Source organism: Phyllobates terribilis, unplaced genomic scaffold (genome assembly GCF_046119375.1).
Source record: "Phyllobates terribilis strain yellow unplaced genomic scaffold, ASM4611937v1 Scaffold_9__5_contigs__length_417890890, whole genome shotgun sequence".
Classification (NCBI taxonomy): Eukaryota; Metazoa; Chordata; class Amphibia; order Anura; family Dendrobatidae; genus Phyllobates; species Phyllobates terribilis.
Window position 1 is genome coordinate 387134230 of NW_027362769.1, and position 16143 is coordinate 387150372.

The 16143-nt window shown below is 44.4% G+C and overlaps 1 protein-coding gene across 1 annotated transcript in view; it reads right to left on the bottom strand.

Annotated features, from left to right (window-relative positions):
- The window catches only part of LOC141162486 (uncharacterized), an 89919-nt gene that overhangs the window by 2165 nt on the left and 71611 nt on the right, over window positions 1-16143 (bottom strand). Inside the window, exons 16-17 of the mRNA XM_073648652.1 lie at window positions 11496-11789; window positions 342-683 (exon numbers count right to left, since the gene is read on the bottom strand). Coding sequence (XP_073504753.1) covers window positions 342-683; window positions 11496-11789 — 636 coding nt within the window. The remainder of the gene's footprint in view (window positions 1-341; window positions 684-11495; window positions 11790-16143) is intronic.

The following is a 16143-nucleotide window of genomic DNA, read 5'->3' on the forward strand; positions in this document are numbered from 1 at the left end:
TCTACTAACTTGGAGAACCCCTTCTGACCTACTATATTATCCCTTGTAAAGTAAAAATAACATATATGCTCCTCCCGTACTGGCAGTGTTTCAGCGATGATGGAGTCGTGGCTAGTGATGGGTGAACGTGGTCACATAAGGTGTTATCCGAGCATGCTCCAGTGCTAACAGAGTATCTTTGGCGTGCTCGAAAAAAAAAAAAAAAAAGTTTTGGGCCACCGCGACTGCATGTCTCGCAACTGTACGACAGCCACAACACATGCAGGGATTGCCTAACAAACAGGCAAAATAAAGAAAAAAAGATTTCAAATGATGCTATACATGTACTGTGCCGTACTTACTCTCTACATGTAAGGGTCCGGTGCTCCTCTCTAGTGGTCTCTCCAGGCTAGGATGCTCCACTCTGCAGATGATCTCTGATTCCTGCTTTTTCAGTGTTGGAGTAAACCGCAGTCGGGCTGTACAGGAGAATGTGGAGTCATGAAGTCTCTCCGACTTAGTGACTGACGTCTTATACTTATTGTTGTCATGTAGAGATTTCACCTGTCCCTTCTTCTTCTTATACCAGCTCACCGTCACAGCATCGGGGAAATATCCAGTAATCCTACATTGTAGTTCAGCTTCAGACTTATCAGTCAGAACAGGCAGTTCAATGTCTTGTAATATTGGATGCCACAAAAACTCTGTAAAATGTCACCATAATAGTGTTCAGTACCATCATTATTTATAGGTAAGATCTATCAAACATTAGAAGCCCGGCTGACCACAGCAGAACTGTTATAACAGACATGGTTCAAGTAAGAAAGGAAGATATGGAAATGTGAACACAGCATATACAGTACAGACCAAAAGTTTGGACACATCTTCTCATTTAAAGATTTTTCTGCATTTTCATGACTATGAAAATTGTACATTCACACTGAAGGCATCAAAACTATGAATTACCACATGTGGAATTATATACTTAACAAAAAAGTGTGAAACAACTGAAAATATGTCTTATATTCTAGGTTCTTCAAAGTAGCCACCTTTTGCTTTGATGACTGCTTTGCACACTCTTGGCATTCTCTTGATGAGCTTCAAGAGGTAGTCACCGGAAATGGTCTTCCAACAATCTTGAAGGAGTTCCCAGAGATGCTTAGCACTTGTTGGCCCTTTTTCCTTCACTCTGCGGTCCAGCTCACCCCAAACCATCTCGATTGGGTTCAGGTCTGGCGACTGTAGCTCATCTGGCGTAGCACCCCATCACTCTCCTTCTTGGTCAAGTAGCCCTTACACAGCCTGGAGGTGTGTTTGGGGTCATTGTCCTGTTGAAAAATAAATGATGGTCCAACTAAACGCAAACCGGATGGAATAGCATGCCGCTGCAAGATGCTGTGGTAGCCATGCTGGTACAGTATGCCTTCAATTTTGAATAAATCCCCAACAGTGTCACCAGCAAAGCACCCCCACACCATCACACCTCCTCCTCCATGCTTCACGGTGGGAACCAGGCATGTAGAGTCCATCCATTCACCTTTTCTGTGTCGCACAAAGACACGGTGGTTGGAACCAAAGATCTCAAATTTGGACTCATCAGACCAAAGCACAGATTTCCACTGGTCTAATGTCCATTCCTTGTGTTCTTCAGCCCAAACAAGTCTCTTCTGCTTGTGGCCTGTCCTTAGCAGTGGTTTCCTAACAGCTATTTTACCATGAAGGCCTGCTGCACAAAGTCTCCTCTTAACAGTTGTTGTAGAGATGTGTCTGCTGCTAGAACTCTGTGTGGCATTGACCTGGTCTCTAATCTGAGCTGCTGTTAACCTGCGATTTCTGAGGCTGGTGACTCGGATAAACTTATCCTCAGAAGCAGAGGTGACTCTTGGTCTTCCTTTCCTGGGACGGACCTCATGTGAGCCAGTTTCTTTATAGCGCTCGATGGTTTTTGCTACTGCACTTGGGGACACTTTCAAAGTTTTCCCAATTTTTCGGACTGACTGACCTTCATTTCTTAAAGTAATGATGGCCACTCGTTTTTCTTTACTTAGCTGCTTTTTTTCTTGCCATAATACAAATTCTAACAGTCTATTCAGTAGGACTATCAGCTGTGTATCCACCTGACTTCTGCACAACACAACTGATGGTCCCAACCCCATTGATAAGGCAAGAAATCCCTCTTATTAAACCTGAAAGGGCACACCTGTGAAGTGAAAACCATTTCCGGTGACTACCTCTTGAAGCTCATCAAGAGAATGCCAAGAGTGTGCAAAGCAGTCATCAAAGCAAAAGGTGGCTACTTTGAAGAACCTAGAATATAAGACATATTTTCCGTTGTTTCACACTTTTTTGTTAAGTATATAATTCCACATGTGGTAATTCATAGTTTTGATGCCTTCAGTGTGAATGTACAATTTCCATAGTCAAGAAAATACAGAAAAATCTTTAAATGAGAAGGTGTGTCCAAATTTATTGGTGTGTTCCATTTATTATTATATGATAAAATTAACAACATGGTCTATAATGAAAATAATGTTGTATAGAAATGAGAAAATACTGTGTTTCCCCGAAAATAAGACCTACCCTGAAAATAAGCCCTGGCATGATTTTATAGGATTACACTAGTAGGCTTGAAATATAAGGCCTATTCCGAAAATAAGCCCTAGCTACACTCAGGACTCTCTTAGGGGCCCCCAGCATTTCTATTCTGAGGTTAAAACTGCTTTAGGACCTTTGGCGACATCATGGTGATGTGACCGCAGGAGTCTCGAGGAGGCAGGCTGCTCTGTGCAGTGCGGTGTATAATTACGTGTTTGTGTGTACATTTATATTGATAACATGATTATATTTCATTAAATGTTTATTTTTTTTTTGTTCAGGAATAAATATACATTGTTTTTCATAGAAAAAAATAAAACGCCCCCTGCAAATAAGGCTTAACCCATCTTTTGGAGCAACAAATAGTATAAGACCCCCTATCTTATTTTCGGAGAAACACGGTATATTGACAGGACTCTCGTCCTATGGTCACCAAATCAGAGCCCTATGAAGCGCTTCCTACCTGCCGACGTCTCCTTTGATTATTCCGCCACGTCATGCTTGCACCATGTCTCATCAATGTTGGCAAGCTACTTAAAACAGTAGCCAAGGATGCCAACAGGTATGAGAAGGTTCACAGGGGTCTTGCTGTGGACTAGCATCCTGTAAAAGCATTTTGCTCTTCTCAAATCGGTTACACCAGCAGATAGTTGTGGACAAGGATCAACTTTTTCTCATGTCACTACCCAGAATAAAATCATGAAATATTGTGGTTTCTAATTGATAACTGTAGCAGAAACAGTAGTGTGACGTCTCCCAGTTTCTGCAGCCTGCAGACCAGGGCGTGATGAGCAGTCATCTCCGGAAGGAAAAGATGGCAACACCATTAACAAAGGTAAGGCTCTACAGGCATCTTCTATGTTTTTTTCTCCTTTGTGAAGTCAGGCAGTTTTGCTACTTGACCTCCCAGTACATTGTATTAGTCTATTGACCATTCTATTTATTAACACAAAAGACACTGATAATGGAGGGGACGGGCAGTCACCAGATACTGATGATGGAGGCGACGGGCGGTCACCAGATACTGATGATGGAGGCGACGGGCGGTCACCAGATACTGATGATGGAGGTGACGGGCGGTCACCAGATACTGATGATGGAGGTGACAGGCAGTCACCAGATACTGATGATGGAGGCGACCGGCGGTCACCAGATACTGATGATGGAGGTGATGGGCGGTCACCACATACTGAAGATGGAGGTGACGGGCGGTCACCAGATACTGATTATGGAGGCGACGGGCAGTCACCAGATACTGATGATGGAGATGACAGGTGGTCACCAGATACTGATGATGGAGGTGACGGGCGGTCACCAGATACTGATGATGGAAGTCACAGGCGGTCACCAGATACTGATGATTGAGGTGACGGGCGGTCACCAGATACTGATGATGGAGGTGACGAGCGGTCACCAGATACTGATGATGGAGGTGACGGGCGGTCACCAGATACTGATGATGGAGGTGACGGGCGGTCACCAGACAGTGATGATGGAGGCGACAGGAGGTCACCAGATACTGATGATGGAGATGACAGGCGGTCACCAGATACTGATGATGGAGGCGACAGGCGGTCACCAGATACTGATGATGGAGATGACGGGCGGTCACCAGATACTGATGATGGAGGTGACGGGCGGTAACCAGATACTGATGATGGAGGTGACGGGCGATCACCAGATACTGATGATGGAGGCGACAGGAGGTCACCAGATACTGATGATGAAGGCGACGAGCGGTGACCAGATACTGATGATGGAGGTGATGGACGGTCACCAGATACTGATGATGGAAGTGACGGGCGGTCACCAGATACTGATGATGGAGGTGACGGGTGGTCACCAGATACTGATGATGGAGGCGACGGGCGGCCACCAGATACTGATGATGGAGGTGATGGGCGGTCACCAGATACTGATGATGGAGGCGACGGGCGGTCACCAGATACTGATGATGGAGATGACAGGTGCTCACCAGATACTGATGATGGAGGTGATGGGCGGTCACCAGATACTGATGATGGAAGTGACGGGCGGTCACCAGATACTGATGATGGAGGTGACGGGCGGTCACCAGATACTGATGATGGAGGTGACGAGCGGTCACCAGACAGTGATGATGGAGGCGACGAGCGGTCACCAGATACTGATGATGGAGGTGATGGGCGTTCACCAGATGCTGATGATGGAGGCGACGGGCGGTCACCAGATACTGATGATGGAGATGACGGGCAGTCACCAGATACTGATTATGGAGGTGACGGGCGATCACCAGATACTGATGATGGAGGCGACAGGAGGTCACCAGATACTGATGATGGAGATGACAGGAGGTCACCAGATACTGATGATGAAGGCGACGAGCGGTGACCAGATACTGATGATGGAGGTGATGGACGGTCACCAGATACTGATGATGGAAGTGACGGGCGGTCACCAGATACTGATGATGGAGGTGACGGGTGGTCACCAGATACTGATGATGGAGGCGACGGGCGGCCACCAGGTACTGATGATGGAGGTGATGGGCGGTCACCAGATACTGATGATGGAGGCGACGGGCGGTCACCAGATACTGATGATGGAGATGACAGGTGGTCACCAGATACTGATGATGGAGGTGATGGGCGGTCACCAGATACTGATGATGGAAGTGATGGGCGGTCACCAGATACTGATGATGGAGGTGACGGGCGGTCACCAGATACTGATGATGGAGGTGACGAGCGGTCACCAGACAGTGATGATGGAGGCGACGAGCGGTCACCAGATACTGATGATGGAGGTGATGGGCGGTCACCAGATGCTGATGATGGAGGCGACGGGCGGTCACCAGATACTGATGATGGAGATGACGGGCAGTCACCAGATACTGATTATGGAGGTGACGGGCGATCACCAGATACTGATGATGGAGGCGACAGGAGGTCACCAGATACTGATGATGGAGATGACAGGCGGTCATCAGATACTGATGATGGAGATGACAGTGCGGTCATCAGATACTGATGATGGAGATGACGGGCGGTCATCAGATACTGATGATGGAGATGACGGGCGGTCACCAGATACTGATGATGAAGGCGACAGGTGGTCACCAGATACTGATGATGGAGATGACGGGCGGTCACCAGATACTGATGATGGAGATGACAGTGCAGTCATCAGATACTGATGATGGAGATGACGGGTGGTCATCAGATACTGATGATGGAGATGACGGGTGGTCATCAGATACTGATGATGGAGATGACAGTGCGGTCATCAGATACTGATGATGGAGATGACGGGTGGTCACCAGATACTGATGATGGAGATGACGGGCGGTCACCAGATACTGATGATGGAGGCGACAGGCGGTCACCAGATACTGATGATGGAGATGACGGGCGGTCACCAGATACTGATGATGGAGGTGACGGGCGGTAACCAGATACTGATGATGGAGGTGACGGGCGATCACCAGATACTGATGATGGAGGCGACAGGAGGTCACCAGATACTGATGATGAAGGCGACGAGCGGTGACCAGATACTGATGATGGAGGTGATGGACGGTCACCAGATACTGATGATGGAAGTGACGGGCGGTCACCAGATACTGATGATGGAGGTGACGGGTGGTCACCAGATACTGATGATGGAGGCGACGGGCGGCCACCAGATACTGATGATGGAGGTGATGGGCGGTCACCAGATACTGATGATGGAGGTGACGGGCGGTCACCAGATACTGATGATGGAGATGACAGGTGGTCACCAGATACTGATGATGGAGGTGATGGGCGGTCACCAGATACTGATGATGGAAGTGACGGGCGGTCACCAGATACTGATGATGGAGGTGACGGGCGGTCACCAGATACTGATGATGGAGGTGACGAGCGGTCACCAGCCAGTGATGATGGAGGCGACGAGCGTTCACCAGATGCTGATGATGGAGGCGACGGGCGGTCACCAGATACTGATGATGGAGATGACGGGCAGTCACCAGATACTGATTATGGAGGTGACGGGCGATCACCAGATACTGATGATGGAGGCGACAGGAGGTCACCAGATACTGATGATGGAGATGACAGGAGGTCACCAGATACTGATGATGAAGGCGACGAGCGGTGACCAGATACTGATGATGGAGGTGATGAACGGTCACCAGATACTGATGATGGAAGTGACGGGCGGTCACCAGATACTGATGATGGAGGTGACGGGTGGTCACCAGATACTGATGATGGAGGCGACGGGCGGCCACCAGATACTGATGATGGAGGTGATGGGCGGTCACCAGATACTGATGATGGAGGCGACGGGCGGTCACCAGATACTGATGATGGAGATGACGAGCGGTCACCAGATACTGATGATGGAGGTGATGGGCGGTCACCAGATACTGATGATGGAAGTGACGGGCGGTCACCAGATACTGATGATGGAGGTGACGGGCGGTCACCAGATACTGATGATGGAGGTGACGAGCGGTCACCAGACAGTGATGATGGAGGCGACGAGCAGTCACCAGATACTGATGATGGAGGTGATGGGCGGTCACCAGATACTGATGATGGAGATGACGGGCAGTCACCAGATACTGATTATGGAGGTGACGGGCGATCACCAGATACTGATGATGGAGGCGACAGGAGGTCACCAGATACTGATGATGGAGATGACAGGCGGTCATCAGATACTGATGATGGAGATGACAGTGCGGTCATCAGATACTGATGATGGAGATGACGGGCGGTCATCAGATACTGATGATGGAGATGACGGGCGGTCACCAGATACTGATGATGGAGGCGACAGGTGGTCACCAGATACTGATGATGGAGATGACGGGCGGTCACCAGATACTGATGATGGAGATGACAGTGCGGTCATCAGATACTGATGATGGAGATGACGGGTGGTCATCAGATACTGATGATGGAGATGACGGGTGGTCATCAGATACTGATGATGGAGATGACAGTGCGGTCATCAGATACTGATGATGGAGATGACGGGTGGTCACCAGATACTGATGATGGAGATGACAGGCAGTCACGAGATACTGATGATGGAGATGACAGTGCGGTCATCAGATACTGATGATGGAGATGACGGGCGGTCACCAGATACTGATGATGGAGATGACGGGCGGTAACCAGATACTGATGATGGAGATGACAGTGCGGTCATCAGATACTGATGATGGAGATGACGGGCGGTCACCAGATACTGATGATGGAGATGACGGGCGGTCACCAGATACTGATGATGGAGATGACAGTGCGGTCACCAGATACTGATGATGGAGATGACGGGCGGTCATCAGATACTGATGATGGAGATGACGGGTGGTCATCAGATACTGATGATGGAGATGACGGGTGGTCACCAGATACTGATGAAATTTAAATTTCTCTTTTCTTCGTTCACTTTAACCCTTCTATTTCTGAAAGCTTCTTTCCTTGCAGCATATTTTCTATACCGGCCTAAAACTTTTGTATACTGCTGTCGTATCTAACTTGTTAAGCCATAATTTTGTCATTTAAAAAGTTTTTACATGTTTTAATGGTTAAGGGGATATCAATCATGGGGTTATAATACTGAACATGTAATTTATAAAATATATTTTACTTAAAGATTGTGTTAGTGACTTTTATTTTCTATTTTTTAATACTTAAAGGGGTTGTGTCGATTTGACTGTTTGGTGCCGATAAAATAAAAACACCTGATCATGTGAGCACTGTGCCCAATCAGAGCTGGCGTCACTGTCCACTCAGAGAGCAGCCGCCCGAAGGCGGGAACGGTGACGCCAGCGCTGATTGGGTGCAGGGTTCACGTGTCATAACCGCACGAGAGCCCCGAGGAGAGCAGGCGAGCAGGTGCCGACACCACAGGTGAGTATAGGTGTTTATATTTAATCAGCGCCAACATTCAGATCGATAAAGGTGTATTCCTATTTTGAGCATTTGGATCAATTTTATGGGATATGCCATATGCAAATTGCCTCTTAAGAGAAAAAGAGGACCTGAACTCTATAGCGCCACCTATTGGAAGCAGCGATCCTACAAGCCACAATCAACCCTTTAACGAGTCATGCAATATGACTTAGGATAAAAGCCAAATCAGAATCTTAATTTGCAGACACAGTGTTTCGGGTTGTTGACCCTCGTCAGTGCAAAGTATGAGAACTGATTTGGCTAGATGAGAGGCTCCGGACTGAGGTCTAAGGGGTAGCGTTTCTCCTTGTGGAGAGTGACATACCGACTCTGGCATGCCAAGGTAAGGAGGCTTATTCGCCATGCAATGCTCCTCTGGGAAATGTAATATGCAAATTGCCTCTTCAGAGAAAAAGAGGACTTGAACTCTATAGCGCCACCTATTGGCGCCTCTCATCTAGCCAAATCAGTTCTCATACTTTGCACTGACGAGGGCCAACAGCCCGAAACACCGTGTCTGCAAATTGAGATTCTGATTTGGCTTTTATCCTAAGTCATATTGCACGACTCGTTAAAGGGTTGATTGTGACTTGTAGGATCGCTGCTTCCAATAGGTGGCGCTATAGAGTTCAAGTCCTCTTTTTCTCTGAAAAGGCAATTTGCATATAGGATATGCCAGAAATGTGAGAAGTTCAGGCTCGACATTTGTGACCGGCGTCTATCTTGAAAATTGGCTCCAACTCACCAGAAAAAGAGATGTGTTTGTGCAGACACAGCTCTCACCATTGATTATATTTAATATATGATATCTGATAATTGCCTGCAATCCTTGCTTGGCAAGTTTTGGACCTCCCGTAGTATATTTGGCCAGTTCTCCATCTCTAGCATCCCAGAGGCAGCCCTCAAAATGATCTAACTTTTATGGCATCTCCTGTAAATATGCCATAATTGTTCAAGATGGGACTACGTCTCCAAGATAGTTTTTTTAAAAAATATTTATAGTTAATTCCTTTAGAATTAAGTATAACTAAATACATATTCTGCAAATTATTCTATATATGTATTACGAAATCTACACTGTCCCCATATAAACCATAAATGAACCCTCATACATCCCAATCTGATACCACCGGCTCATTACATAGCAATCCCATTTGTGGCTATTTTTGGTTTGACTTTTCAGCTTATACAGTTAGGTCCATATATATTTGGACAGAGACAACATTTTTCTAGTTTTGGTTCTAGACATTACCACAATGAATTTTAAATAAAACAATTCAGATGCAGTTGAAGTTCAGACTTTCAGCTTTCATTTGAGGGTATCCACATTAAAATTGCATGAAAGGTTTAGGAGTTTCAGCTCCTTAGCATGTGCCACCCTGTTTTTAAAGGGACCAAAAGTAATTGGACAGATTAAATAATTGTAAATAAAATGTTCATTTCTAGTACTTGGTTGAAAACCCTTTGTTGTGAATGACTGCCTGAAGTCTTGAACTCATGGACATCACCAGACGCTGTGTTTCCTCCTTTTTGATGCTCTGCCAGGCCCTCACTGCGGTGGTTTTCAGTGGCTGTTTGTTTGTGGGCCTTTCTGTCTGAAGTTTAGTCTTTAACAAGTGAAATGCATGCTCAATTGGGTTGAGATCAGGTGACTGACTTGGCCATTCAAGAATATTCCACTTCTTTGCTTTAATAAACTCCTGGGTTGCTTTGTCTTTATGTTTTGGGTCATTGTCCATCTGTAGTATGAAACGACGACCAATCAGTTTGGCTGCATTTAGCTGGATCTGAGCACACAGTATGGCTCTGAATACATCAGAATTCATTCGGCTGCTTCTGTCCTGTGTCACATCATCAATAAACACTAGTGACCCAGTGCCACTGGCAGCCATGCATGCCCAAGCCATCACACTGCCTCTGCCGTGTTTTACAGATGATGTGGTATGCTTTGGATCATGAGCTGTACCACGCCTTCGCCATACTTTTCTCTTTCCATCATTCTGGTAGAGGTTGATCTTGGTTTCATCTGTCCAAAGAATGTTCTTCCAGAACTGTGCTGGCTTTTTTAGATGTTTTTTAGCAAAGTCCAGTCTAGCCTTTTTATTCTTGATGCTTATGAGTGGCTTGCACCGTGCAGTGAACCCTCTGTAGTTACTTTCATGCAGTCTTCTCTTTATGGTAGATTTGGATATTGATATGCCTACCTCCTGGAGAGTGTTGTTCACTTGGTTGGCTGTTGTGAAGGGGTTTCTCTTCACCATGGAGATTATTCTGCGATCATCCACCACTGTTGTCTTCCGTGGGCCCACAGGTCTTTTTGCATTGATGAGTTCACCAGTGCTTTCTTTCCTTCTCAGGATGTACCAAACTGTAGATTTTGCCACTACTAATATTGTAGCAATTTCTCGGATGGGTTTTTTCTGTTTTTGCAGCTTAAGGATGGCTTGTTTCACCTGCATGGAGAGCTCCTTTGACTGCATGTTTACTTCACAGCAAAACCTTCCAAATGCAAGCACCACACCTCAAATCAACTCCAGGCCTTTTATCTGCTTAATTGAGAATGACATAACAAAGGGATTGCCCACACCTGTCCATGAAATAGCCTTGGAGTCAATTGTCCAATTACTTTTGGTCCCTTTAAAAACAGGGTGGCACATGTTAAGGAGCTGAAACTCCTAAACCCTTCATCCAATTTTAATGTGGATACCCTCAAATGAAAGCTGAAAGTCTGAACTTCAACTGCATCTGAATTGTTTTGTTTAAAATTCATTGTGGTAATGTCTAGAACCAAAATTAGGAAAATGTTGTCTCTGTCCAAATATATATGGACCTAACTGTAAGTCTAACTGATTCCTTCTCTGCTGACACCATGGAAGTGGAAATCTTCATGACCATATGACACTGACTGACTTTGTGGATTTCACATCTAGACGTCATTTCCTTCACTGTTGCAGTTTGACACAATTCTGTGTTCTTGCCGCTTGTTCTTACCTGTATCTTTTAGTTGGAAGCTTTGAGGATTCTCCATAGACTCGTGCTCCCATGTCACCCGCATGGGAAATCTGAGCTGTGTCCAAGGAATTGTACACTCACTGATGGCGTCATACACCTCCTCTTCTTCTTCATTCACCTGAAGGATTGTTTTTGATGACATTACACAACTTTCTCGGTTTATCCAATATACTTTAATTTTTTTAGGAAAGAACTTTCTGATCTTTACAGAGCAGAGCACCGCGTCTGTGCCATACGGGGTAATTATCGGTCCCTCTCTCCTCTTCGGGGTCACTGGAAAATGAAGAAATATGAAGAATCATGTTTGTTTCAATTAGTTACAGACAGACATGTACTAGTCTATAGATTGGAGTTGATACCATGAAAAGCCAGGTGAGATCCAGGAAAATGTAAGTTTTTTATTTTTATACAGGAACATTTATAAAATGGGGGAATCCCCCATGATGAAGCCACATAACTCAAAAAAGCGAAACGCGCGTTGGGCACTCAAGGGGATTCTATATTCTTGTCTGACTATTTCTACAGTGCTTGTTTTCTGGTATGTTCTGCCTTACTTTCTAATAGTGCAGATATATTATATGCTGTATATCTAATACTTGCTCAAAATACACTTGATTATTTCAAGGGACTTATGTAGCCCTCTTGCACTTTGTGTTTTATGTACGTTGTATTTTAACATTTGCACAAGGCATACTTGATTACTAACATGCCTCTACCAGATTTTGTGATATAAGGACTCAAGTAGTCTTCTTTTCAATACGCTCTTTATGTGGACGTCAATCCCGCTCTGTGTTGTGACTATCTTTTAAAATTGTTTGACTGAATTTTTATATATTCTCAATAAAGATTGTTATACGCACCACAAACGCCAAGTGTTTTTCTCTGGTATCTATTAGGCTTTTCTACGGCGTTGCATTAATGATCAGTTAGGACATTACATTGTCCTTCCTCAGTCTCATTAGTATGAACTGGTTGTACCTAATGGACTTTGGTTTAATGTATAGCAGATCTGTTTGGGTCTCCCATGACACACCAGCTCCCGCTGCCATGATCAAATGACCACTATGTATGGAGGATGAAGCACTGTCAGTGCTTGCTATTACTGTGTACTCAGCACTTTTTTAGCCCTATGTATACAGTGATAGAGAAGGCAGAGACTGTAATAAACCAGATGTGTCTTCTCAATGGGGACTCGTGTGTAGCAGTGCTACCCTGCAGTGATGTTTTAGAACGTCACTGCAGAGTAGGAGCTGGACCACCCGGACGTTTACAGTCTAATTGTGGTACGGAAGCATTTTATAAGAATCTGTTCTTCAGTTCTTCACCATTTTCAAGATCTTTGGTCTCTCACCTTTCTTGAAATTATAATTGAAATTAGTAGCCAGAGCAGATGTGTGTTTGTCAATCACAACTTCCATGGTAATCGCTGCTGTTTGCATCTGATCACTATGACTTAGGTCACACTAATGTAGTATAAATATCTACCATTCAGTTTTCCATCATCTGCAATTCATGTTTTCATAGGTACATTGTTTGTGAGCTTTGTTTAACACCTTCCTGCCATGGCTAATTTGCATTTCAGTTTTGTTTCTCCCTTTCTTCTTAGAGAACTTTTTTTCTTTGTCGCAATAGATATATGATGGCTTGTTTTTTTGCGGGACGAGTTGTAGTTTTGAATGATACCATTCATTTAATGATAAAATTTACCAAAATAATGGGGACAAATTAAACCATTATCTTGTAAGTTTCTCCATTCATTGTACATTAAATATGACCTGAAAACTTGATTTTTCAGGTCAGTACGATTTACAGCAATGTTATACAACCCCTGGCAAAAATTATGGAATCACCGGGCTCGGAGGATGTTCATTCAGTTGTTTAATGTTGTTGAAAAAAAGCAGATCACAGACATAGCACAAAACTAAAGTCATTTCAAATAGCAACTTTAGGGCTTTAGGAAACACTAAAAGAAATCAAGATTAAAAATGTGGCACTCAGTAGGGGTAATTTTTTTCAGACCAAGTAGAGGGAAAAAATTATGGAATCACTCAATTCTGAGGAAAAAATTATGGAATCGCCCTGTAAATTTTCATTTCCAAAACTAACACCTCCATCAAATTAGATCTGCTCGTTAGTCTGCAACTAAAAAGGAGTGATCACACCTTGAAGAGCTGTTGCACCAAGTGGACTGATATGAATCATGGGTCCAACTCGAGAGATGTCAATTGAAACAAAGGAGAGGATTATCAAACTCTTAAAAGAAGGTAAATCATCACGCAATGTTACAAAAGATGTTGGTTGTTCACAGTGAGCTGTGTCTAAAATCTGGACCAAATACAAACAACATGAGAAGGTTGTTAAAGGCAAACATACTGGTAGACCAAAGAAGACATCAAAGCGTCAAGACCGGAAACTTAAAGCAATATGTCTCCAAAACAAGAAATGCACAACAACACAAATGAGGAACGAATGGGAGGAAACTGGAGTCAATGTCTGTGACCGAACTGTAAGAAACCACCTAAAGGAAATGGGATTTACATACAGAAAAGCTAAACATAAGCCATCATTAACACCTAAACAGAAAAAAACAAGGTTACAATGGGCTAAGGAAAAGCAATCGTGGACTGTGGATGACTGGATGAAAGTCATATTCAGTGATGAATCGCGAATCTGCATTGGGCAAGGTGATGATGCTGGAACTTTTTGTTTGGTGGCGTTCCAATGAGATTTATAAAGATGACTGCATGAAGGGAACATGCAAATTTCCAAAGTCATTGATGATATGGGGCTGCATGCCAGGTAAAGGCACTGGGGAGATGGCTGTCATTACATCTTCAATAAATGCCCAAGTTTACATTGATATTTTGGACAGTTTTCTTATCCCATCAATTGAAAGGATATTTGGGGATGATGACATCATTTTTCAAGATGATAGTGCATCCTGCCATAGAGCAAAAACTGTGAAAACATTCCTTGAAAGAAGACACATAAGGTAAATGTCATAGCCTGCAAATAGTCCGGATCTCGATCCAATTGAAAATCTTTGGCGGAAGTTTAAGAAAATGGTCCATGACAAGGCTCCAACCTGCAAAGCTGATCTGGCAACAGCAATCAGAGAAAGTTGGAGCCAGATTGATGAAGAGTACTGTTTGTCACTCATTAAGTCCATGCCTCAGAGACTGCAAGCTGTTATTGAAGCCAGAGGTGGTGCAACAAAATACTAGTGATGTATTGGAGTGTTCTTTTGTGTGTTTGTTTTTCATGACTCCATAATTTTTTCCTCAGAATTTAGTGATTCCATAATTTTTTCCCTCTGCTTGGTCTGAAAAAAATTACCCTTACTGAGTACCACATTTTTTATCTTGATTTCTTTTAGTGTTTCTTAAAGCCATAAAGTTGCCATTTGAAATGACTTTAGTTTTGTGCCATGTCTGTGATCTGCTTTTTTTCAACAACATTAAACAACTGAATGAACATCCTCCGAGCCCGGTAATCCATAAAAATGTAGAACTTTGTAAAGTCCATTTTCTGAGACCTATAGCTTTTTTATTTTATTGGCAAAGATGCTGCTTTTCCAATGGTAAACTCATTTTTTTAGACTATTTTGGGTACTGTGAAGAATATTGAAGACATAATCCCATATCAATCATTGTGCCCTGTTTGGTGGGGGATTATACATATCTACAGTGTACAGCTGGAACCGGACACTTTTGCAGCAAGCAGAAGGGAGGGTTGCTGAGAGACAGGGAGTGACAAAACCCCCCACCAGCAGCTGTGGAGGTGCTACACGAAGGCTCCCTGTGGACCCCAGCCATGCAGCATATCTTTTGTGTCAGACAAGTATAATTCAATGCCGAGGTTATGGGAATATGATACATCCCAGTGATACACCAAATAGATTTTTGGAACCACCCGAACATGAAGAGTGTCACCCTATCTTCCAGCACAGTCTAGCGCGCAGGGATAGGGAGATACACGGCACAGCCTTTCGGAAACCTCTAGGGCCACTGTGTTTGGTCTCCACATGTAGCAGGGGCCTGGCTGGATACAACGACACCAGAACCAGCTCCCTAGGACCGTCCATTAAGGAAGTATAGCCCATTTTAGTTTTCGGAGTTTTTAGCTGAGAGAGGCCAGGGGTGGAGATTTAGGTCCAGCCAGTGGACAGGAGGGGGAGTGACCCAGAGGGGTTAAGAGCTCCAGTAGCCCTATCTCTGTGTCTTTTTTCCTGGGATGTCGTGTCAACACGTCGTGTGGGAGAAGTTCTGCAACAAAGGGGACCACAAGCCTCCCATATGGCAGCCCCTTCCCCTCAAGCTAGGCCTTCCATCTGACTGGTAACTGACTCTAAATATCTTCTTATATCTTTTGTACCACTACTATTGTGTTTGCATCTCTGACCATTATGTATGTATAACCCTTATGTATATAGTGTAAAGTCTAATGTGCCCTAAAGGCAATAAAATATATAATTTAACTTTGGGATGCTCTTTTATCTTGATCCACGAACCCACACGTCTGTTGTTCGGCTTAATCCTCATGCTACCGGGGCGGGTTTCTGGCCCAATATAATTCCCGTTAACGGACCGGCGACTTATATCTAATAGAAACTGGTGGCAGCTCTACC